Here is a 23,421-nt window from a genome sequence, read left to right as displayed (position 1 = left end):
CACACACACACACACACACACACACACACACACACACACACACACACAAAAGGTTAATTTCCAGCAGGATTTGAAGTGGGTGTTTTTTAGAGATAGGGTAAACGTCTCTGGGGGAGGCGCGCATTAATGATTTCATTTGTGTGCAAATTGGATCGAGTCTTTATTAAAAAAAAAAAAAGAAGAGAGAATAGAGAGGAGTTTGATTTACACGATCATTGTGAGATTAGCGAGTGTTTCCGTTTGTGTGCGGCTCGCAGGTGTATAAATGGACTCAAAGCTGTAATTACAAACAATAGTTTCCTTTCAGGGCCCGTCCTTCTGACGTCTTTCACCCCGTCACGTCTCTCCTCTCCTTTCTTTGCCCCCACACGCAGATTTAAACCGCTGTTTTTGTTTTGTGTGTCGCTGCCCTCCTGAGATCTTCAGCCGGATCGAGTCCCAGCGGACCTGCGTTTTTTCTCCCCTCTCCCTCCCCTGTGGTCTCCTTTGTTGCCAAAGCTCAACAGGACCGACCGCAAACATTTTAAGCAGTCATTGTCAAATGTTTGACAATGACTCACTGCTGATTTTACCCCTGCAGCCTCGGGCTCGGGTCTGATGGACTCGGGTTCTTGCAGCGAGGAACGTTTTGGACGATGCTCAGCTTTAGTGATTCAATTTCAGCTGCTTTTTATGACAGCATATAAAAAAAAAACATGTAAGGCCTTGACTGCCGCCTGGTGTTCCAGGAAGAGGCTTACGTTTGGACACGGATCTCATGTTAACGCGGGAGCAGGATGTGAGGTTCAGGGTCAGAGGTCAGGGTCAGAGGTGGAGGTTCGGTCTGCAGGTCTGACACTGAGGCCCAACTTTCAACAGCTGCAATGTATAACTCTTATGAAAATATATATTTTTTCATATTTATTAAAACTGTCACCATGTTGTGACTGCACAACTGTCAATCTTGCTCATGTATGGGCCGCTCACACCCTCCCCTTTTCTCTCTGTAATGCCACAGACTCTTCTCGTCAGCAGAGGTGGACATGAATGCTAAGGCTAGTTCATCAAAACCAACTTGACTTACAAAGTGCAACAGCTTACACACACACACACCTCGATGCAGATTAATCAGCAGTGTGAGGATGCACACACACGTTGTCGTCCTCCGACTATTTTCCAGATAATAATACGGCTGATGCCACTCAGCAGACTCTTAACGCGTGAAGCGCCCGTCGGCTGGAAAAGGGTGATTTCCTGTGGAAGCGAGGGAGGCTGGGTTACGATGGAGGATGCGAGGGAGGAGGTCGAGCTGGGAATAACGTGTGAAAGTTGTCGCAAGCGGCGGAACGGAGGGGAAACGGCGAGCGGAGAGGAAGTGAGGGAAGAGACGGAGCAGAGGAGGAGGAGGAGAAGGCCTGCCGATGATCTCAGAGGAAAGGGCACAGGTGCTTCGGGTGGAAGTGCGCGTTTCATGGCGGCTTACTCACTCTGCTGAGAGAATCATATTCAGCAGGAGGTGGAGGAGGAGCAGTGGCTGATGGGCGGACAGGATAAGGATGAGACAGCCTGACATCGCACGGCATGTCAAGAGCCCTCTGTTGTTCCACGGCGTTTGAAGTGGCCGCGGCCAATTAACCTCACAGGAATGTGACTTTCAGACGGAGAGGGAGGCGGTCGGATGAGACAAAGAAGAAGTCCGACTGAATTTCCTCTTTAAAAGCGCAAAGTTTCTACTTTTCGCTGCGAACAGAAATCATGCACCTACATGTTTGTTTTGATGTGCTGTGGGTAAAGTTGAAATGTGGTTGTTTTTTTTTGTTTTTTTGTCAGTAGCCAAACGTGTAAAGATCCAAATATAGCCTGGTTCTTCGCTAAGGTATCTGTCATGTAAAGAGACAAAACTGAACTTTTTAATGGCTGAAATAATCCTGTTCTTTAGAGTTAAATGTTTCAGAAACAAGCAGAGAAATAGATCCGTCACGATCTAGTGGATTTTGCTGGACGATAAATTGTACCAGAAATTATTGCGATAAAAGATAATATCGTTGTTTTGTGACCGTTTTCAAGTAATGTATTGATAATGGCACAATAACGCAAGTTTATCTGCTAATAACATTTAATTTTGTAAAGAACACTTTGTAAAAAGCACAAAATCTCCCAAAAACAAGACAGGAAAAAACAACCATAAATAAAATAGAGTATGGTGTCCCTGTAAATAAAACTGCCTTTCCAAAAGTAATAATAATCAGAATGGAAATTAGTGAACTCATTTTAATGTATTATTCCATTAATTGAGTCATTGTTTATTGCGTCAGGCTTAACTATTACAACAGAAATGTTTAGGGGCTGAAGTTGAGCATAAAGGCAGAAAAAGATTGTAGAAAAATATGTTGGTAGAACTTTATACTAAAATCTTCTTAACACAAGAAGCTCTTAACTAAATATAAAGATAAGAGAGGAATAATAAATATTTTTGCAATAGCTGCTGCTGATCCCCTTTATAAAACATAAACTATTCAATCAATAGCCATTTTCTTGAAATCTGGAGGCTGCAGAGGTCGGCAGGATTTGACCTCCTGCTCACCGATCAAATCCAGTCAGGCAGTAATTGGCCGATTATGATCTCTGGGTGATTAATTGATGTATCTGTTTGCTATTGGCTGACATCATCATAATGTAATAGATTGTTCTCAGCGCTCAGCTCAGGTGCCGCACATTGTCCTGCATTTACTTCATGCAAATTAACCTGGGAATTCAGGAGTAATGTTTATTTAGACCCACACCGAAAAGATGCTAAAGCAAAATATTTCCACACGGATATTTGATTTTGTATTCTATGATTATATGTTAAAGTTGTTACAGATTTACTGAAAAGAAAACTTAAGAAGATTTTCATTGTTTGTCCATGTTTTCTGATAAAGATGAACGTATATTAACACAGTCTGGGTTTACAGACAGAAAGATGTACCTATAAAACCACCTGTTTCAATTATTGCACCTCTTGTTTTTGGAGGTCAGTGCTCCAGCTATTGAGCGATATTAATGTAATTTTAGATACGTATTACACTAAATCATCGCTGAAGCGTCTTATTACCCCATGAGAGACGGAGCATGAAGTACTTTGTGTGAAAGCTTAAACTACAGCAAAAAGAACGACAGAACGATGGTGGATGTTAGTCTAAAACAAGCAGTGCATGCTGGGAAAACAGCAAACTTCACATAGAAACAGTGAAGTTCATGGCTTTAGATGAACTAAAGATTACTACAGAAAGATTACTGTTTGTATTATTAGATTACTGTTTGTAATCTTTCTGTAGCTCTTCTAACAGACTGCTTCACTGTCAGCCCGTGTATTTGTTTTAATTTCTGACCAAAATGAATTTTATTGGTGCTTAAGATGTTGGTTTCTGTAATGCCTTCGTTCCTTCACCGAGTTCGTACTTTTGGCTCCTAGCAGGAAAACGTTCTCTGAACAGTCGGAGCTCTCGGTTCCCCCTGCCGGAGGGTCGAGAGCTTTTTAGGAACAGCAGCCAGATGACTGACTTTTTCCTTTTGGACAGATGGAAAGTGAATGATGGCAAACAAGGGCAGATAAAGTCTGCTGCTAATTATATCCACAATGGAAGAAAAACAGAGGGGACGTCAGGAGTGTGAGAACAGAGACGTCTAATTACAGAGATGGGGCCATGGGAGCGGGGCGGGGTGGATGGCTGCACACTGGGGGTCTAATTCCTCGTCTCGGGTTCTGTGTGTGTGTGTGTGTGTGTGTGTGTGTGTGTTTCACCTGAGGACAGGGAGATGGACAGCCCTGGTTAATATCCGTAGAAGGTTTTAAAATTCACATTTGAGCCACAGTAATGTCTCCCGCTCCTTTGCGCTCTGATTGCTTTTCTCCATTGTTTTGGTCACAGAATCCTTTCGGCAGCACAATGGTCATATTTGACAGAATCCCACTTAGACCGTGGGGCTCTCAAGAGCTCAGGGAATCAGACGGCATTTCACTTCTCTGTGCTCTTTTCTCTGGAAACCAGTCTGACTGACGTTTTCTCATTCTCACCGAAAACAAACCAGAAAGCGTTTCCGTGGTGGCGCTTTAATCAAACACGCGTTACAGTGTAGCAGCAAACCTGCTGCAGGAATAGTAATTGCATTGTTTCTGTGGTTACCTCAACAACCAGTTTACAGCACAGGTAAGGTGTCGAGCGCCTAATCCGGCTCAGTTGCAGCTGCAGTCATGACAACCATTTGCATGATTTGGAGAGAGGTTCTGTGATTGATTTGAGCTTTTTAACGAAGCATAACAATAACACTGAAGTATCACGGTATAGCAAACTAATTAACCTTCTGCTTAGCTGTCACTCTCCTCCAAGCAGGTCTGTGTGACACAAAAGCTCTTAAATGCAAATGCTAAATTGCAAACTTTAATCCATTTGCTCTGCTTTGTGATGTCACAGGACTTAAAGGATCTGGTGCTAATGTCTTTGCCACAGCAAACCTTCAGTGGGTCTAGTGGAGTCAATGGGTCAGCAGGAAAAGGCAACTGGTCATAATGTTATGCTATAATAGTGTATGAAGATGAGAGATTCAGTCCATATCAGTCTTTATGAGAGGCATAAGAAGATGTTTCCTCATCACCTGAGGCAATTTAGGTGTCAAGAAAGAAGAGTAGCAGCCGTAATAGACCGTAAAATAAAAAATCAATTGTTCGTCCTATTTGGGATTCAAGATCTGTTCTCTAACAGATGTAACAACAACAAAAGAAAAAAATCAAAATGGGTCAAGGTGGTTTTTGATATTTCCGTCTGAATCTTTCCTGAAAACCAATTTAGCCAGCTGCTTATTTAAACAAATAAATAAATAAATAAAAAGAAGTGTTTTTAATTGGTGGTGCAGCTTGATTAATTCAAGTTAATTGCGAGCGCAGCAGGTCTTGTTGAGCAAATTTGCTAAATTAGTTTGCCGACAAAAATTGACTTCGGGAAACTCTGATTTGAATCCCAATCGGTGAAGCAATTTTGAAAAGAAAACACAAATGAATCCATATTATTCCTGACCTCCTCTGATGTGTCAAAATTAGCAACATGTCTGAAGAAATACAGAGATTCAAGATTACAGTAAAAAAAAAAATTATAATGCTAATTTAGAAATATTACTCATAAGTAAATGGGTAAAAACAAAGCAACGTCTGACTGCGGTGCAAGTGAGAGGAGAATCCTCTCATTCAAATAACACTTTTCTTTCCTCAGACATGTTGGCAGCGTCTCACTTGTTCACACTTTTATTTTTCACCTCAGCCATTTGCAGTTCAGATCTGTGCATTTATAATTTGCCATTTGAAAATTTGCATATCGATGCATCTGGAAACAGAAAAGTCGACGGTAACAGCAAACGACACTTTGTTGCTACTAAAATCTGAGCTTTTATTGCAAATGAAGAAGAAGAAAAAAAGGGAAAACTGAAAGCCAACGACTCATTATCGACTCTAAAGCAGCGGCGGCCATGTTTACTCGACGATGAATTCATTCAAGCTGTTGTTGAGCGAATAAAGCAAAACACCACAAATTCCTGTTTGTTGTCTAAATTGATGAATGACATGTTTTGTCTCAAATTATTCCGGATTATAAATGAAAGCGAAAAAACAAAGGGTTAAGGTGGATGTCTGAGCTGCTGTGTGTGTGTGTGTGTGTGTGCGTGTGTGTGTGTGTGTGTGTGTGAGCTCTAAGGGGAAATTCCTCTCTCAGGGATGGGAGTTCTTCCTGTTGTAGAGCTCTGTTTGTACAGCCTGGCTTTGTCGGGATATCCTACCCTGCCCATGTCTGAGGGGGAGCGAGGGAGGGACAGACGGTGAGAGAGGGCACCTACAAGGGAGGAGGGAGCGGAGGGGCTCGCTGAGAAAAAAGAGGGGATGCAAAGAGGAAAGAAACAGCCATAAACCTTCGCAGAACAGAATCTGCAGTGCGATAACCGATGTCTGTTTACGAGGGTGAGGGAAGGGCATCAGCGTGACCGTACGGCCTGCAGCTGGAGGGAGTGGACTGCTGCCATCCACACTCATGCTGCTGCTTTCGTGTTGTTTTAGTATTTTGGGAGACGGCTCTTCTCTTTTAGTTCTCTCTGCACCTGCATGTAGAGCAGCGGATGACTGAATATTTCAGTAAGATCTTTCACGTGTGGATACAAGAGCGAGAACCTGAATTTGGCGCAAATGTTTGCGGGGGCTTGATTTTTGAAGATAAAAAAAAGTTAAGTCTCTAAAAAATACTTCTGGTGTCAACTCTTGTGTGATTGGACCGATAGACGTCATGTTTACTGATAATGTTTTGATTTTTTTTTCAAGAAGGCCACCACAGTTGTCATGGAAAATTAAGTTTTTGCACGTTTTGGTGTCTAATCGTAGCATATTTTGAACCATAGAAAACATATGTTTCCCCTCATCTCGTTTTTTCTTTTTCTGGTGGACATTTTTTCAAAATGGCTGCCATGGTTGTGATGGAGAGAAGTAAAGTCTACAGCAGTTCTTGCCAGTGGTGGTCGCAGCTAACGACCAACTTAGGTTCACTAAACACTCACAAACAAGATTGGCTAAGCTAATCCGCTCAGCACATTAAAAAAAAACGAGCAGCTATTACTTAGCTGCTAGACTATTAAAAATTATCAGAAGCTAATTCTAATCCACTAAACACAAAAAAATTAGCTCTGCTATCTCTGAGCTGCAAAACACACAAAAAGCACTAGTGGAAGCAACACCAACCATTGAGACGACGCTCTGTGTGACACGTCTTCATCTCCTTCCAGTTAACCAGTTAAAATCCTCTGTTTAAGTTTTGGCATCTTCTCTTGCTACATATTGTCGCTTTAAAAGTTGTGTAAGCGAAAGACCATAGTGGAAAGTATGTTCATACAAGTCATAATTATTGGTAACATTTTATGGCAATAATTTATTTAAAAGGGTCAAAAACTGCGGCCATTTTAAAAAATGGCTGAAAAGATACAACCTGAGGGGAGAGCGCACAAATGGTTTGAGCTTGTGTTCAGACTTTAAAGGTTTTTACACTAATATGCTGAACTTTGATGACTTTGACCAATCAGAGACTGAATGTGATTCAACATGAGGCCTTTCTTTTCATGTCGCTCACGTGAACTCATAGAAATCTGAAGTTGAAATGTTGCACCTGTGTGGCTCCTGAACATTCCTTGGATGCTCTGGAGGTAGAGGAAATCAAAAATCCACATCCTGTCTGCAGAAATGTCTGCCTATAGAGGTATTTCATGTAGCTTGTCTTACACCGTTGGATAGTTCGTCAACTGTGTCAAGAACTGCTCTCACATTTTTAATTTCTCAGTCTAACACTGCAGACCTTGCTCTTCCCGGATCCACAAACCTTCCAGAGGTCAAAGTTTTTACGACACTCTTCAATACTACAAAAGTGTAAATTTAAGTGCAAGTTAAGATATTGCACTAAACTTGAGAGTAGTCTGGTGAAAATCAGGTGTCAGGTGCATTTTTTACCACGCAAAACAGAAAAACTGCAAGATAAAAGTTTAATGAGGCAAATGGATATTTTACTGCTGACTTTTGACTTGTCAGATGCTGCTGTGACAAATAATTAATCACAAATGTCTGCAAGGCATATCATTAGCTGGTGAACGTGACAATCCAAAACATCTGCTGCTGTAAAGTTTAAATGCTTAACAAGAAAACCTAGTGTGTAGAAAATGGCGAAGTCAAACATTACGAATGAAATAAAGAGATAAAATTAATTCTGCTTGATTTACTTTAACAACTCGAGTTTTTAGTGTATGAACTCTATGCCCTATGTTGTTTTTGAATCAGTTTTCTTGGATTTCTTCGGATCTGTGGATGGCAGTGAGTGAAAACTTAATTTTTACAGTAAATATTTTCTTTACGTTTAATTTTTTGCCATTTTCGGGTGGCTTTAAGTGTAGTTTGCTTATTAGTGCAGCAGTTTGTGATTTTGGGTTCCTGACCGTCTCTCCCTGTTTCAAGGCAGAACAGTTCAGGTGTGTGAGAGAGTTAGAGAGAGCTCCATGTCCCACTGTCCACGTAAAATAAGGAAGCTAAAACAAATATAACTGCAACCCAGGAGACTGAAAACGCAACTGAGCAACAAATAATAGTAACAGCTTAGACCTGCAGTTGGACATTTTTGTTGCATTTATTCTTTTAAAAATCTGGAAAACTTGTAACATTCCCAGTTCAGGACTTTACTGTAGAAACAGAATATTGATCATGGACTAGATTCTTGTTTACACTGTAAAAAAACAAAAAAACATCAGTTTTTCAAATGAACTAAATCCAAGTTACACAACTCAGTAAAGAATATTAACGCATCTGAAGTGTTGTCTCTTTTCCTATGCAGTGAAACAACACATTATTTTTCTATTTCAAATCGGTGTTGATTTGCCCTTATTAAAATGATAAAATTTTGAAATTTGTATCTTTATTAGGAAGAGCTTTTGCCCTCCAAGCTATTTTTTTTTTTTTTTGCAGTTTTGCAAATTGCACTAAGTGTTCCTACTGTTGGTATCGAGTTTTAATTTTTTGTGTTGTGGCGGCCACAGTTCATAAAAAAACCCCAAATCTGTTTTTAGCCAGTCTCTGTGAGCTCACCACACCAAGGCTCTTGAAGCCTGAATTGGACTTTAATGGGTCTGTGTTTATTCTGAAGTTGCATGCCCTGCTCTCTGTCCTCTTCCTCTTTCATCGCTGCTAATTTCTGAGGTTTCTCTTCGTCGACGTCACAAATACATTCAGAACCTCCCTCCGTCTCCCAGCGTTTTCCCGGTCTCCCGCTGGGAACCCGGCGCGTTAAGCTCTCTGTGCTCAAGGGCCCAGAGAACGGCAACTTTATTTATTTTTTGCTGTGTAGGACGTGAGTTGTCCGTGTCAGCTGCTTGGTGAGACCCTTTCTGGCTGCAGCCAGAGTGGTGGCAGGTTGCCATGTACACGGCAGCTGTCATGACAAAAGTGATACGGTGAATGAATGATTTGACGAGTTGCCAGCCTGATGTGGGCGTGCTTAGGTTGGCGTGAGGCCAGCATGGTCAGTTTTTCCTTTGAATCCTCTGATGACCAAGCCTCTTCATTGGATCTCAGCCACACTTCATGGATAATCGAACCCCCAACGATATCACCTCTGAAGAGCTGAGCGTGACTGAAACAGTCGGGAAACCCTCACATTTCAGCACGTGTAGTAGAGAAATGTGTGATCCTCTCCTAAAAATCCCTTCTAGACTTTGCAGACTCCATCCAGTCTCAGTCCGTCACAAAGAGCGCGTTCGTAGCCACAAGGCGAGGGCCACTATGAGAATCCCATTCAGGGTTGCCAGATCTGACTGTTTCCAGCCCAAACACGACACAAAACACGCCCAACTCTTAAAAAAAACAAAAAAACAAAACAAAACAAAAAAACATTGACTGCATTTATAGAGTTGTGACAAATCGCAGCGTTCGTCCTTTATTATGTTCTGAGCAGAACCAGACGCCACCGGGACCAAAAAGGACTTGACTTTAGACCATGACGTTGCCCTGGGATTTCTGCTCTGCAACATATATAAGACTATTAATCATTTATGATGTCACCAGACAGCTTGGACGTTTCAAAAATAAATAAACTGGCTCATAAAATAAGCAATAACATGGCATTTTATTCAAAGTTTTGTGATTTTCCGCCACACAATTAGAACTATTTTGGAAGAATTTTTCCTTTGAACACTTTCTAAAAACCCACTAAATGTTGTGAAAAGCAGCCCAGATTTCAACAACACGCCCAAGGCTGTTTTTTCCTTTCTTTTTTTTTCCCAGCCCAAACTGGCAACACGGATCTCATTATTTGATAATTGTCAGCAAATATACCAGAGGGTATCAAAGGATCGACGTAAAAATCAAGCATCGACGTTTATAACATGACCGTTTTGCTTTTATTTAAAACCGAAGAACTTCTGGAGTTTGAACTCCAGCTACAACATCTATTTATGATTTTAATTTTAATAGACCTAACAACACTGAAGAATAAACAAGAAGCAAAAATTTTGTAGCTTTTTGCGGGGAATAAAAACAAACTACGTCGTTCTGCTCCATCTCTGTTGTATTTTACAGATGCTAGTAGTTTGCTATCTGTACTCGTAAAACGGCGTCATCTTCGTAAAAGTGACGGTTTTAGTTTCCACGCCTTCTCTGTTGCCCTTTTCTCCAAACGGCAGAGTTTGTCTGTGGTGCCTCCGTTCAGCCAGCTGACCGGCAGTGCGGAGAAGCAATTGTCAGCTGGATAAAACCCCAGTGTAGCTTGACAGTGGTAAGTGGCCCAGCAGCTGCATGTTGTGACCGTGAAACTGATTGTGAGAATGACGACTTCCACACTTTGCGCCACAGAAAAGCCCCGGCGAGTTTCACCTCTCTCCTGAAAAGCTCATTCCAGCTGTCGTCTGCAAAAGTTTAGATAAAAAACGTTTTACTTCGCTGTTATGCTTCCTTTCTCTGTTTTGAAAGGGGTTATTTTCCTTTCAGCACACGTAAGAACAGAAGAAAACACACAAAAACCTTTTCCATTAGGTCAAGTCCTTGTTGTCACCACTTAGGTCATTCATTCCACACACACAGAAAAAAAACAAAAAAAAAACACTTTATTTTGTTTGTGCTGGAACAAAGTCCACTATTTATGTTTTAATCTCTGGCTGTGATCAGCCTCTTGTTGGTGTTATTTTAATGTTTTTCGTTGTCGTTTCCTCAGACTGTGAGGTAACTCTTCCTCAAACTGCCTCGCATCTCCTGACATCAGAAACGCGGCATTGTCTGTGTTTGTGTGCATGTTTTTGCAGAAATTGCCAGGGCGTTGCAGACGACTCTCTTCAGACACAGTTGTTGCTGTGATTTTTAATTTGGTAACCATGGTTACTCTGATCCTTTCTGACCTGCAGACAGGAGCCCAATCTCCAAACCAGAGCTGACTACTCACACACACACACACACACACACACACACACACACAGCCTCTTCCTGTATCGCGGCTTCACCTGGCGGCACGCTCTTATAGGAAGTGAGAATATGTGCGCCGAGGAGGATAAATAACAGAGAGCATCAGGGATGAAAAGGCTGGACTTCCTTCAGGGCTTTACCTGCCATTAATAACAGTTGGCAGGCAGCAAAGGTGAGGCACCTCCAGAGGGAGGAAGGAAGGCAGAGTGAGGAGGTTTGATTGAAGAGGTGATAAAGTTAGGGAGTCTGCCAGAGGGCCGGCGGTGAGTGAGGCCGAGGCGCCGGAGAGTTTTGTGTTTGAGAATATCAGCAGAATCGACCTGATTGTTCATCAGCTCCTGCAGCCTATCCACTAACTTAACATTTAACTTCACTCTGCTGCTTTATTTAAGCTCTTTCTTTAGTTGTGCTTTTTTATCGATCACACTGGGAGGTAGAAGTTTCCTAATTTATCATGTGGAGGGTTGTAGAAAGGTGAGAAGATGGAAGGTGTCTCTTCAGTTCGGATTGTTTCTCAGGGACACCGACTAAAATGTCCGGTTCGATGCAATTTTAATAGTTTTATGTTTGGAGTCATGGTCTACATGCTTACAAGGTGTTTATAACACACACTCAAATATTTTTCTTAAGTTCAATTAAAAATATTTAAGAAAGTATTAGTTATGTTTTCTTTATATAGTGCAGGTTAAAGTGCTTCACAGTGAAAATATGAAAATACCTTAAAGAAATTTATTATTTTGTTTTATTTTTATTTTATTTATGTATTTCATTTCAAACAGTAAAAAAAGATAAGAAATCAGTGGAAAACAGAAAAACATGTGCAAACATAACCAAGAACAAAATTATTTACCACTACTTTTCTGTTTGTAAAAGAGTAGGAAGAAGTGAACGCTTATGTAATCCTATTATCTCAATCTAATGAAATGTATTACCTAATCTTAATATTAGATTCTAAACAATTGCAAAAAACAACAACAAAAAAACATCAACTAAGAATTCTACTCAGCTTTTCTAAAAAAATAAATAAAAATCAGTAAGAAGCATAATGCATTTTCCAGACACACAGTGTCATTTTATAGCACAATAAAGTCACTATGTCAGATTCAACAGTAATAAAAATTCTCTAAATATCAAAGATGACATTAAATAAATATAACTTCACAAGTTAACACATTGACATTGGGTCCTTGTCTTTTTAACAGGCTTTCTAAATACTCCTCTTTCAGCACGTCATCACAACAATGCTTCTCATTATGCCGTTTATAACCGTCCTTAGCATTGGACTGAGAGGTAGCTTGTATGATGTTCTCAGCAGACTCACAGTTCCTCCGGGGTTTGCTTGATTCAGCTGAGTGGGGAGTAGCAGGCAGGGATTTCTCAAACGTGCCTGAAAAAATGAAAAGCAACACTTCAGGGATGTTCTTCATGAGGGAATAACAGTATATAACGTGATGTAACGCTAAAGAAGTAAATTTTACATTAGAACCCCTCCTTACTAATAATTACAACTCATAATATTGTCCATTAGGATCTTTTATTTTCATAAAAAAATTATCCGAATTATGTTTTGAACTTTAAAATGTAGCCTGTGTATGTCAACGGTCGTGGGAATGTTAGCTAGCACTAGCTTACGCTACTTTAGGCCGCTTATGGCATCATAACAATAAAATGATTGAGAAACTGCTTGTCTTCTGTTACAGGGGAAGCATTGTGTATTTTACAGACACTTTTATAGCACAATCAAGTAACTATGGGGTAATGCTAAATTATTTACCCCCTCATTTGGTGCAACTGGCTGCTAAAGCTTGAGGCGCTAACAAGGAGCTGCCTTTGTCAGACAGAGAAGCACCTAGCATGTATCCATGAGACAAACACTGCAGTCCCTCCTAAAATCACCACCTCTTTCTTTCTTAAATTTAGTTTTGGTTAAAAAAAAACAAAAACAAAAAAAAAACACTTTTGGGGGAAAAAATGACATAAGCCGTAAGTTTTAGGAAGGTGAGTAACTGTAGCAGTACAGAAAAACATAGCTGGTTGAAGGGAGACACTATGATTAGCTATCAGATCACTTTTTTCATCTCTAAATCCTGCTTCTCTTCCTGCCTCGGGTTCTGGTCCTGCCTTTTGGGTCTGGATAGAAACATAGGGGATTTGAGGCATTTTAAATCTCGATTGAGACTTGTGGAAAGCGCTAAGCTGCACAATTTGCTGCTGCAGGAGAATCATGTCAGACAGATATCAGTCCAACTACATAATAGAGCAGCAATATTATTAGAGTCAGACTTTGAGAAGAGGGAGAAGAAACAGCAGAGAGCTGTGGGACAGCTGAACACTCGGAAAAAGAGAAAATTCTCATATCAGTCGCAGCAGCAGCCTCACTTAACAATTTTCCCAGACAAATTGATGCCGTTTCTTGATTGTCTAAAACTGCAGTCAGTGCACCATAGATTCCAGTTCTTCTTTAAAATGTTAATTTTTCCCCAATTACTGATGGAAAATAAAAATATTCCTTTCTGTTACATATAACATGAAGGACTGCTGATAGAATTTAAGGAACCGTCCATCATGAAGGAGGAGGGAATGCTCCAAGCCAGTCACCTGCTGGGTAAACTTTTTAGTGATGAACTAAACTTGACTTAATTGTTTGATAACTAGGATCAATTTGAATGTAAGAAGTAAATAAAATTGGATTTACTTGTTTTTGTGCTTTGAGACGCTTGTTTTGAATTAACGCTATATATGAAAAATAAAAATACTGAATTCAGTTAGACTCACTCAAATTAAACGGAGAGTTTTAAAACACACATTTTTGATTTCGCACACAGATTCTTGATTTGATTTGGGCTGGGACTTTGACTTGACCACGATAACAGAAACATTTTCCAGTCTAAAGCGCTGCATTGTGGCTCTGGCTGTTCAGGCTTGCTATCCAGCTGGACAACAACCTTCAGATTCAGATTATCTTTGTTGCCCTTGAACATAGCATCTGAGATGCAGAACAAAATTACGATGCATATTAAGTCACAAACAGTTGGACAAACTGTACATAGAATATGACTAGAAGAAGACAAAAAAAAGGGCAGGGAGTATAAATACGAGGGCAAACTTTTGCAACTTGTGCAAGAAATGCATGCAATCCATCCTGCTGGAGTCGAGCATCCCCATGGCATGATGCTGCCACCACTATGTGAAACCCTGGGATGATAATATTGGGAGGCATGCCACACACACACAGCCTGCATTTACTTTGCCTCCATGTAGCTAATCAGACATGAGTCTCCAGGACTCTGGCTCATAATGTAATGTTGTATCCCCTGTTGTATTTAGCTCAAATCAAATTTATTCCAAACAGAATCAGTGTGTTGATAGTCAGCCGTTTAATCCCGCAGCGTGGATGTAAATAATGAATTTCTTCGGTTCAGAGTTTTAAGCCAAAGCGGAATGACTCCAGCTGGTATCTGTGCTCTCTGCCAGTTTTAATGAACTGGCTTTGAGCCCTTTGCCGCCCCGTACAGCTCATTATCTCCATGATTTCCCTGTGTGTGGGTGTTCTTCCTATTTCCTTCCATGATTTTTATGATCACCTCAGCAGTTTTTTTTTGTCTTGTTTTGTATTCCCCCTTAATCTAGTGTCTCGAATCCTTTTGTGTTATTTCCTGCAAAGTTCTTTGTTTTTTGTCTTTATGATTAGCCTGCAGGAATCCTACAAATTGTCACTCCGGGACTGCAATATTTCTCTGATCCTTTATAGTCTTCCTCTGCCTTCCCTGTCCCTCAGCTCACCTTCTCCTCCCATCTCCTCATCTGTTGCAGCAAATTCCACTTGAAACAAAGCCCTGACTCAGAGTTTTTGCCATATAATTTTCAGCCCTCCAACATTTTGAACCTTCATGCCAACCCTTTATCTTCATGGCCGCTCCTCTTCCCCCCCACATCTCTACCTCACTTCACATCTCCCGTATAGCTGCTGCACCCATCACCTCCTTCTGAGCGGTTTCTTCCTCCCACTTCCACCCGATGCCTGTGGGCTCTACGCTTTCCAAACAAAGACGTGACTACACATCCGTGTAGCCTTTTAGACGAACCTTAAACACAACGCACATGCCGGAGCTATTTGCATGACAGGCGCTGGTGTGATTCACAGAGGGAGGGACTGGTGGGTGGATGAAGGGAAAACGAGAAATGGGGAGAGAGAGACGGAGTTGTAGTGTTGGTCTGAATTATTCATTGCTGATATATACGATGAAAGAATGTATCCGAAAGGAGGACGGCGCAAGTAAAAAGTCACCCCCTTATCTCTCAGGAGTGAGATATCTCAGTGAGCTCAATGTCATCATTTCAGGATGTCTGCCGTGCGCCCGAGTCGTCGGCGACGGCAAACGCGTCGGCTGAATTTATCTCAGCCGACGGCTGCAAATGCTTACGTTTAATAGAAATGTTCGGAGAAGGGGGAGGAAAAAAATGGACTGCTGGAGCTATAAATGCAACAACCTGATATTGATCCAGTTTGACCTGCACACTACATTGAAGACTGGGATTAAAGGAAGGCACATGGAAAAAAAAAAATCTGTTAAACTGAGAAGGGTATTTTTTTTCTTATTTTTGTGCTCCAGGTCAGGATTTGCTTCATGAACAACGTTTGGTGCTTGTCGTTATGTTACAGTTACACACTGGAAATGTTGAACTTGAAAACCTTACCATGTTAAATCCATGAAATACCTGAATAAGTTTTTAACTGTTTCCTTCTCAGTTGTCTTCAGGCTTGTAACTCGTGACTGCTTTATTTGTCCCGATGTTAAAGATTGAGGAATGTGTGAAAAGGCCTGAAAAAATTAAGCGAGAACGCCAAAGCTAAGAGTGCAGCTGATAAAAGTGACAGTTTTGAAACTTCATCAGTTCATAGCACATTGGAAAAAAAGACAAACGTTCCCCAACTCCAATTTGATTTCATGAGGTGAGGAAGATCAAGTCAGAAGAGCAGCTGAGAGACCTAGCAAACGGGGACTCTGTGAAAAGCTTTAAAAGCGTTCTGCGGCAATGCTTGTGTGTAATTTTCTGTAAAAGTCTAGCTACATTAAAAAAATAAAAAACATGGCAATTTCTGCTCCTGTCATGTTTTGTAGGAAGACAGTAGGACCAATATGGAGGCTTCAATTCAGGTCTGTAGTATGTTCACACTGAAGTGTGATGGTGGTCTCATTAAAGATATAAGACCTGATCTACAAATATTTCCAAATATGTTGCGCAAAGAAAGAAAAAGTTATATGTGCAGAAACTGGGCATGCAATCTACAAAGATTGACTGATCAACAGATTACAGGCCGCCATGTTTGAATGAGGATTTTGCGTGAGTCACTGGTTGTCATCACGGAGAGTGTTGGACAGAGCAACCGTAAAAGAAAATGAAGCAGAAAGTCGGCGTGCTTGAGGTATGGCAGTAACAGTAGTAATAATACAACAATTTAAATTAGGACACAAAACAACAGTAAAAGCATTTTACGATCAATCAAAATAAAGCTCTAAACTTCTGCATTAAGCTCCACAGGCCTAAAACAGATGCAGCACTCTGATTCATGTTTGGTAAATCGCATTGTGGGAGGTAAGTCGTTACATTTGCATAGCCTCCTCCTCCCAGTATTTTGCTCTTTTCGATGATCAGCAGACAAGCTAAATTTAAGCGCCTCATTTTGCTGCGCAGTCCCGTTTGTGCATTGTTTGTACATCAGGTTTGCGCCTGATATCAAGATTTTACCTGCTTTTATACCTGCAAACTTTTAGTAGTCCAGTAAAAAAAAAAAAAACCTGCAGTTTGAATGGAGCTTTAGACTTCAATGTAAATCAGGTACAAAAGCAACAAAACCGCAAAAACAAGAGAGGACAATCCGACATTTAAAGCACACCTTATGTCTTTTTTTTTATTTGTCTTCTTCCAGAAATCTTTTTCTCTGGTGTTGGAGGCTCTGGACTATGACAACGACACGACGGAACCAGGTAAGGCTGAGCTCTTGTTTTTACGACCTTCTGAATTTGAGAGGATGCTAGGGAATCGTCTGATCGATGCGTTTGCAGTCACCGACTGAGACTGGTCTCTGTTGAGTCCAGTCGATTGGAGCTGAATTTGGACGTTCTGGGCCTGTTTGTCTTGTAAAGGCCAAAGGGGCATTCATTGTAATTTGGTGCGATATAAGTGAAAACAGTACTGTTTTGAACATTACTTGTGGTCCAAAGCCTGAGCAAAAGTACATGCCTTCATGATTAGGTTTTTGTGGGCTTGATTAGCTTTTTGAGTGCTTAGCATCAGGGTTACTATTTGGCATCACTTGTGTCAAACCGCATCCACAAGGAGGCCAAAGGGCCTTTTTAAAAGGCACAGTTTGTACCCAAGTCTTGTCGTTTTATGAATGTTTTCAAGTTTTTCAGTCCTAAAACACTTTAGCAACCAAATGAGTATTCTGTGTTTTTTAAATCAGCATATTTAAGGATTTTGCACTGTTTCTTAATTTATGTAAACAGCATTAAAACTTTCATCACTTTCTCTCCTTCGAGTCCAAGAAAGCTGCAGCTCTTTAGCTAAGAGCAAATAGCACAAGTGCTTGTTTACCAGACCGTGCGATTTGACATGAAGAAACAATGTGAAAACATCCCTTGTGTCTTAATGTCTGTGATCAGACAACTCTACCCTCACCCTTTAATTTCCTGCTTGTCTCCTTTTACTGAACTCTCCTCAAGACGTGGAAAAGCTCCTCAGTGGGAACTGTGAGCCGCCTGCTATAAAAAGCAAAACACAGAGATGAGCAGACAGATGCTCCCGCATCTTCCCCATTCCTTTCATGCCGCAGTCCTCATTTTCCGCCCCCCTCATCTGGGAGAGAGGGGCGATTGCCATCCGGACTGAGCACAGACTGGAATAATGAAAAACTGGGAACTGTGCCCGACTTGTTCTCTGTGTCTCACCGGCTCTCCTGCATCTGTCTTCCTCTCAGCCCTCCGGCTCTAAACTTACATCTGTTTGCATTATCTTCCATTTCCACCTGAGCCTCTGACTACCTCTCACGTTGTGGCTAAAGCTGCGGAGTAGGCCAGCAGCTTAGCTCAGCCCAAACGGAGGCATCCAGTAGCGGTCTGAACGGAGTTATCAGGTCCTGCTTCCAATCAGGGAGGATTACAGAAACGGGACTGGAGCTTCTGAAATCCGCCGCAGAAACAATATGATGTTCACTGACTGTCTGACTTTCACCGAGGTTACGTTGGATAAGACATAGCTTTAGTGTGGAATGAGCAGGGAAAGTCGTAGCAGACGTTTAAATTAAGCTTGAACTTTTATTGACAGCTTTTTGATTTTGAACCAGGACTTTTTTTTGGTCCTGTTTAAGTCCAAGCGTCATACTTCAGTGCAATGTATGCCACGGATGTGACATCAAACCAAGTCTTACCAGTACTTTATGGTATTATTTGACTCAAAACTGATGTTTCTGATGCTTCAGATTTTTCTAGAAAGCAACTGATATTTTGTCTCCAAACAACGGCTTCATTTTTCAAATATCTCATCAAAGCATTTAAGGCAGAGGAGTGAACAGGATTTAACCTCAAACTGTTTAAAAAAAACTTTTCTCGACATTTTTCAGGAAGACATATTTGTAATTTAATGTAAATTCAAATGTTGTCACTGTGGAATTGCACGATATATGAGAACTAACATCACTGTCAGTCTTTTTTTGAAAATATCGGTTTTGGTCCGATAAATAAAACTGGGCTGAGATTAACAACTGATGTTTATTAACATCTTGTTGCCGTTTGTTTCTGGACTGGAGGAGGGCTGGTCATGTAGTATTTGTTTGGTGAGAGTTTTGCAGCAAAGGATTGTGGGAAGTTCAACTGAAGCAGAGAAACAGTGGTGAAGCGGTGTGGTCGCGTTTTTAATGTCAATCTATGAAATATCGTTAAATATTGGTTATCGGCCATAACAGGAGTATTAATATCGGATATCGGCTCAAATGTTCGTATTGGTGTATCCCTACATTTACCTATAATTCTTCATGGTGTTGGTCCATAACTAGTGTTTTTTACAGGTATTGTGTTCTTAATAATGACAATTTTTGCTCAAATTCTCACACATTAAGCTGTGCAGATTTTCTTCCTGCTCACTGTATGTAGAGACAAGATAAACGCAGATCCTCATCCAGCCTCGTTTTCATAGATCCAGGTTTTAAAAACGTTTTTTAAGAGTTACTGTAGCTGTAGCTGTAGATGAGTTTATGTCATGGTCTGTGTTTCTGTGTATTTATTGTAGGGTTTTTCTGTCTTCAGTTTCTTTTCCTGAGTCTGTGTCTTCCCCTGTTGATTAATCCCAGCTGTGTCTCATTCCTTGATTACCCTCCCAGTGTATTTAAACCCACCTGTTGTCTTTGTCTCTCGTCGGATCCTCGTTAGATGTCAGAAGTTTGTTAGATGCTTGTCGTGTGTTCGTTGTTTACGTCACGTCATTGTTCGTCTGCCTGCATGCCGTCACAGTTGAACTGTATAGTCCTGTGTAGGTTTAGCTCGCTTCCCCAGGCTTTAGCTTCTCAGTTGCTACTGGTATTAGCTGTGCGCTGAACTGTCTGCCGTGCTGCCTGTGTTGGACTGTTTAGAGCTTTTCATCATTAAATTCATCATTTCTTCACTACCTGGGTTCCTGCGTTTACTCTCACTATCTCTCAAAACACCCCAACCTGACAGTTTAGAGGAGCAGCTTTTTTCTTGCAGCAGTTTCTTGATTTCTGAAAATTGTCACACATGCAGGTTATTTAAATTGCAAGTTCTCTCGTCTTTTCCATTTTGAAGAGTGTCAAGAAAAATAAATGATGAAATACTAAGAAAAGTTGTCAAACATTGTAGTGAACTAAGTATAATGTCAAGAATAAACACAATTCTTCATTTATGTTCATTATTTAGGAAATCCAGAGGGGTGCCGATAAATGTTGCACCACTGCAACAAAAAACATTTCCCCCCTCACTGAATAATAAAACAAATTGTCAAATTAAATATTGGATTACACAAATTCTTTGCAAATTAAGATTAAGATAACAATATGCACTTATTTATAGCAAGTCCGTATCTTTATTGCTTAAGTTTGTTGATTTTCTACTTGTCTTTCCTGACCATCGACCACATTGATCGAATGAGCATTAGAGAATATCGACTTGGCATTTATTAAAAACAAATATCCTTCAAGCAAACATATTCATCCACTCTCAATAAGAATTCATTGGCAAAGGTCACACAGACCTTTCCTGGTCATTTTAAGTTATAAGTTTGCTTCAATTGTATCAAATTAGCTCTTTAGCTAGCATTATGTCTTCGCTTTCGTTGTGTTCGCCTGTTTGGTGTAGACTTCCTGCTACATTTAAGCAGCATCGACGCCAAGCTCAAAGCTGTGGAGAAAAACTGAAATCCAATATTGGAAGTTTTCTAAGTTGGATCAGCTTGTCTATAGCGTTCAGCAAACACATTTCGGCTGGCTGCCTCGCCCGTGTGAGGGTAATATTAATGAGGCTGAAAAGAAAGCCCTCACACGAATTGGCCCCATACATCGAATAAAGAGTGGGACAAAACAATATCCGTCTGATCCGATCTACTTCCTTGGGTGTATTGATTTGCCGGCAGGTGATCTGGAATAACGAGCAGAAGCAGGTGCTTTCTCTCCTGCGGGTATTCTCAGACATTTCCGAGGGCAAAACGATTCACAAAGCTCCGAGGAGGTTTTTAATACCTGCAGACATGCTGTGTGATCTTATTTTTCTTTGTAAAGTTTGACTTCCACTAAAGGTTATTGCTTCTTCAACCTGCTATGTTTAACACCCCTGTCTACAGGGAACCAGGTTTGTTATTAATCAGCCTGATCCAATCACTTCATGAAGAAAATCCTGCCCCGTTGCACACTTTCAACCCGCTGTGTCGGATCCTAATGATATTTCTTCTTCTCTCGTGGTGGAGAAGTAATAATGATCAAACAAATTAACCCTTTGACACGCCCGGTTTATAAAATAACTTAAAACCGGAGGTGCACTGGCTGATTGATGAGTGTTTGTGGTGTTGGACCCTCATATTTGACTGCAGGCTCATTTGGTTCAGTGTCCACGCTGTCCTCTCTTACTTTTAAACCCACACACATGCATACAGTGAAAACAGTGTGTGTGTGTATGTGTGTTTTCATTCCTCTGTGTCAAACCACAGTGATCTCATCTCTCCATCAGGCAGGGTGGGTGTGTGTGTGTGTGTGTGTGTGTGTGTGTGTGTGTTTTTAATACCTTGTGGGGACCACTTTCCAGACACATACGACACTGTGGGGACCCAAGCTCCTTGTGGGGACCGAAGCCTGGTCCCCACAAGGGGAAATGCTGTTTTAGGGTCGGGGGTCAGATTTAGGACTAAGGTGTGAATTGAGATTTGGTTAGGGTTAGGATAAGGGTAAGGTTTAGGCTGTAGAAATGAATAGAAGTCAATGGAAAGTCCCACCAAGATAGCCACGCAATCATGTGTGTGTGTGGGGGTGTGTGTGTGTGTGTGCGTGTGTGAATAGCTGCTGCGCTGAGTCTCTGGCTCTTTTTGCCTCTGGCTGTCAAAACGAGTCATGCACAAAGACTCACTCTTCTTTCCTGTAACTTCTCTGCTTCCTTTCTTCACGACTATCTCCAGATCTTCCCTTTTAGCTCCTAAATACACACTTGTAGCATACATTGAGACACATATTCACACCTCTCTTGTGTGTTTAGCCCTGTCAGGGAGCATTATGCTGGAGTTGGGGAATAATGGCGCCTCTGGGAAAGCCCCTCCTGGGGGGCAGCCGTTGCCCCAGTGTTGCCCAGGGGCTCGTCTGGTTCTCTCATGCCTCTCATCGTCGACCTCTGTGTCAAGTGGGACTCATGCTGGAAAAGTTTTATTATTTGACTCATAATATCCACACTGTCAAAGCTTCCTGAGTCTGATGGTTGGTTGGAAGTCTGACGGTAGGAAATTAATAGAGGATCCTCCGAAAAGATGACTACATGTTGTGTTTTATTTTTATTTATTTTATTTTTTTACTTAAAGGGGAGGTATTATGTAAAATCAATTCACCTTATATTATTTTCTCATCAAAAGCATAGCTGGAGTGATGCCTTAATTCTTTCATGCACGGTTGAGAAATCCTTAAATTTTCTCTGGCAGCAAAACAATTTTTCTCTTTTTCTATTATGACTTCCTGAAGGTGGAGCTTCAGAAAAAGCAGGAGTTTTTAAATTGCCAATTTCGAGGCATTAAATTAGGAAGTAAATTTTATTTTATGTCATATATATACACAACTCTGGATAAATTAAGAGACCATTGCACTGAATCCCACTGAAAACCTCATTTTATTCCACCAAATATTGATTTCTGAACTCTTCCTTAGTTAAAACATTACTATTGTTGTTTCTAAATGAATATTAACTTGTTTTCTTTGCATTATTGGAGGTCTGAAAGCACTGCATCTTTTATGTTATTTTGACCATTTCTCATTTTCTGCAAATGAATATATAATTTTTGCTTTGAATTTTGGACTCATGTTGTCAGAAGTTCATAGAATAAAAGAACAATGTTCATTTTACACAAACATATACCTATAAAAAGTAAAAGGGATCTCTTAACCAGAACTGTATATGACATACATTGCACTGAAAGCAATATAGTTACTTTATTTTGCTATGAAATGGCACTATGTGTATGGACGTTTTTCACATAAACTGGTTTTGATTCAGGTTCATTGTCCTGTGGGAACAATCAGCTGCCAATGCATAATGCTGCCATCACCATCGCTGACAGCTGGTGTTCCTAGTTTTCAAAGAATAACCCTGGACTTCCCCAAACATTTTATTTTTTCAATTATTGTGACCAAACATTTCAGTCTTTTTGTTTCTTTATCATGAAACCTTCACCTAAAAGTCACATGACCTGAACTCACATTACTGTTAAATGTTAAATCCAGTGATTTTGATTAAATGTTTTGGTGGTTTGAACTTGAACTGGACGCTCCAGCTGTTCAATGATCCCAAGCAAACATCAGAAACATTTTTTTAATTTATAAATCAAACACTAAGCTTCTGGAATATCACTTTCATGTTAGACTGTGGGACACGTTTTGCTGCTTTCAAAATTCATCATCAACTTGCATGCTCCAAACATCTCTTACATCCCTGCTGATATTTGCATACATTTACTCATTTCAAATTACATTTCTGCTGCTATTTGCACATCTGTTGTTTGCACAGTTTCATTTATTGTAAATAGTCTGTTTTTTAATGCAAAAATACACATGCACAGTTTGTAAGGTTTTTTTCCCACTCATCTGCACTTTCTTGTAGATCAAAATATGCTATTTTTTAATAACTGCACGTGATTTTATGCTGTAATTCCCCCGCCCTCTTGTTGTACAGTTTGTTATTCTTAGT

General features: G+C 40.6%; 1 protein-coding gene across 1 annotated transcript in view; it reads left to right on the top strand.

The window, feature by feature from the left end:
- Window positions 1–23,421, top strand: part of LOC103136351 (protein jagged-1) — a 54,247-nt gene that overhangs the window by 15,343 nt on the left and 15,483 nt on the right. The window contains exon 3 of the mRNA XM_007549552.2: window positions 16,908–16,965. Coding sequence (XP_007549614.1) covers window positions 16,908–16,965 — 58 coding nt within the window. The remainder of the gene's footprint in view (window positions 1–16,907; window positions 16,966–23,421) is intronic.

Source organism: Poecilia formosa, unplaced genomic scaffold, assembly GCF_000485575.1.
Source record: "Poecilia formosa unplaced genomic scaffold, Poecilia_formosa-5.1.2 Scaffold31, whole genome shotgun sequence".
Classification (NCBI taxonomy): Eukaryota; Metazoa; Chordata; class Actinopteri; order Cyprinodontiformes; family Poeciliidae; genus Poecilia; species Poecilia formosa.
This window is presented reverse-complemented; position numbering and strand designations above follow the sequence as displayed.